At 41.6% G+C, this 2,500-nt stretch overlaps 1 protein-coding gene across 7 annotated transcripts in view; it reads left to right on the forward strand.

Annotated features, from left to right (window-relative positions):
* Positions 1-2,500, forward strand: part of foxp4 (forkhead box P4) — a 93,773-nt gene that overhangs the window by 71,061 nt on the left and 20,212 nt on the right. For all 7 annotated transcript variants that reach the window (XM_079683058.1, XM_079683056.1, XM_079683054.1 and 4 more), the window contains exons 7-8: positions 343-544; positions 2,004-2,102. In XM_079683058.1, the coding sequence (XP_079539184.1) occupies positions 343-544; positions 2,004-2,102 (301 nt within the window). The remainder of the gene's footprint in view (positions 1-342; positions 545-2,003; positions 2,103-2,500) is intronic.

Genomic DNA, 2,500 nt, shown 5'->3' on the forward strand with positions numbered 1-2,500 from the left:
AGTTGAGGAACAGTGAATATCTGGAAAGATAACAAAAACATGCAGAAATTAACCTCTTGTCTGTTTTAGTTTGTTTTATTTTCCTCTTTCATAACCACTCCCAGAGGACTTTAATAGTTGTGTTTTTTGTGGATTAGAAAAGCAGGTCACAGCTCTCTATGACATCAGTTTATTTACAGTGTGTCTGTATGTGGTTGAAATGGTCTCATCTGAATTGATATGAACCAAATGTATTCTTGTTATAATAAGCTTCACTATAATTTGATCACATTTGCACTGAACATGTGAAACTTATCAAGGAGAGTATTGCAGCCAAGTGAACTGTGCATTCCTTCTTTGCAGCGATGTGTCCGTCAGACCTCCAACAGCTGTGGAAGGAGGTGTCGGGGGTGCAGAGCAGTGAGGAGGCCCTGAAACATGCCGAGGGCCTGGACTTGAGCACCAACAGCTCTAACTCTACCTCAGCCTTCCCCAAAGCTGCCAGTGCTCACATCCCACTGCACAGCCTGGTCAACGGACAGAGCCACACCCCAAAGAGAGACAGGTACAGTGAAGTATAGAACGTACAAATACTTAAAGGGATTGTTTGGAATTTTTTAAGTGGGGTTGTACTGTATGACATACTTATATAAAGTCAGTGTATAACACAGCAGTAGAAAGCGATTCCCATTTCGAGTAACAGATAGGAATAATGCACAGAAGCAAAATTATGCATTGATATGGGTGGGGCTTCAGGGAAACATCTGTTAACCACCTAAGGAAACAAAATTCACTTAAAATGTACCCTTTAATCAGAATATTTTCACCACTTTACTTTGCCGTCAGAACATCCTTTCAATAGAGAGGCGAAGTCCCGCCCATCTACTTCCGACCCATGGGACCTTTATTTCGGAAAAATTGTGTATTGAAGTCAATGGGGAGAGAAAATGTATCTTTCGATCCCGTTTGAATTGTGCCACGAATTACACATATGATGTTTGTCAATCTTAAAAAATGATTTCCATGTAAAAAAAGTCACATTTTGTCGTAAAACTGTTGAAATATAAGACAAACTACAAATCCCAGAATCCCGGTCCCGCATGCTGGCTCTTACGGAACCGACTAACTCCCCTTTTGTGTATGTACAGCTCTCAACATGCCCAGACTTGTAGTGATTTTCACCTCTTTTAATACTTTTCGCCTCATTCTGAAAGAAAGAAGTGAAATGTGTCAACGTGACGGCCGTCTTGGTGTGTGGTGCGAGACGGGAGATAGAGTTCATTGAGCGGTTTCACACAAAAGAAGTGTTACTTCACAGTTTTACGACACATTTTTATTTGTTTTGACTTGCGAAATTATCTTTTAAATTGACAAACATCATATGTGTAATCCGTGGCACAATTCAAACGGAATCGAAAGATAATATATCTCTCCCCATTGACTTCAATACATAATCTTTCAGAAATGAGGTCCCATGGAGCTCCCCCGGAAAGGGAGGGACTTCGCCTCTCATTGAGAAACTTAAGCTATGCTCTCTTCAAAGCTTTGGAAACAACAGTTACCACTATTCCTTTAAAATGTTTATATTGTGACGGTGCATCTGTCCTCTGTGTGACCTGCAGTCAAGTCACACACTCTTGCTATGTAATTTTGAGGATGAGTTCTTAACTTTTAGCTTTAAGATGTTCCTCCATACCTACGCACGTAAACACAAAACATTCACATGCAGCATACCACACATCACCATGGTGCAAACGTCTCTCCGCTCATTTGATAGGAGGTATGTTGGGTTCAGTATGTTCCTCCAGTGTACTGTCAACCACATGCAAGTATAGTATAGATGAGAGGAGAGGATGGTGGAACATTTATTTGTTCGATTCTATATTTGTAAATCAGTATTTGCTGTAGACATAAATTCCTTGTTACCTGTGTTGACATACATGAGCTTGTACTCCACTTACGGTTTGAGTGCTGTGTATCACATGGCTTTATTTGCTTCTCATTAGCTTGTCTTTGTCTTTTAGAGCCCGACTGTTTGAGTGGATATCCTCCTTCACCAAGGCAGACATTGGAGATGAACATGTCCCCCTTTACTCCAAAAGTGGCCACACCCCCAGCAGCCAGTGAGTAGCACGTTCACACTCACACATACACAAACATGGGAGCATATGACGAAGAAAGGGAAACTACTGGGAGGGTGGTCTAAACACTGATTCACTGTTTGCTCCAGGGGCATTGCTGACCCTGACCTCTGACCTAATTTTAGACCTGCTATTAGTGTTCATACTAAAGCTGTATTATGCTACCCATACATCAACATAATTGGCTTTATATGATACACAGAGGGTAGTATTAGTGTTATAGCCTGCTAAGCTAATGCATGGCTGATGTGGAAGAGAATGTGGTCGCTAGCAGTTCGTCATGTCTTCTGTCTGAGCTGCTTCTGAGTTGACTCAACCACAGCCAGCATACACACACACACACACACACACACACACACACACACACACACACACACACA

This window comes from Notothenia rossii (genome assembly GCF_949606895.1).
Source record: "Notothenia rossii genome assembly, chromosome: 5".
Taxonomy (NCBI): domain Eukaryota; kingdom Metazoa; phylum Chordata; class Actinopteri; order Perciformes; family Nototheniidae; genus Notothenia; species Notothenia rossii.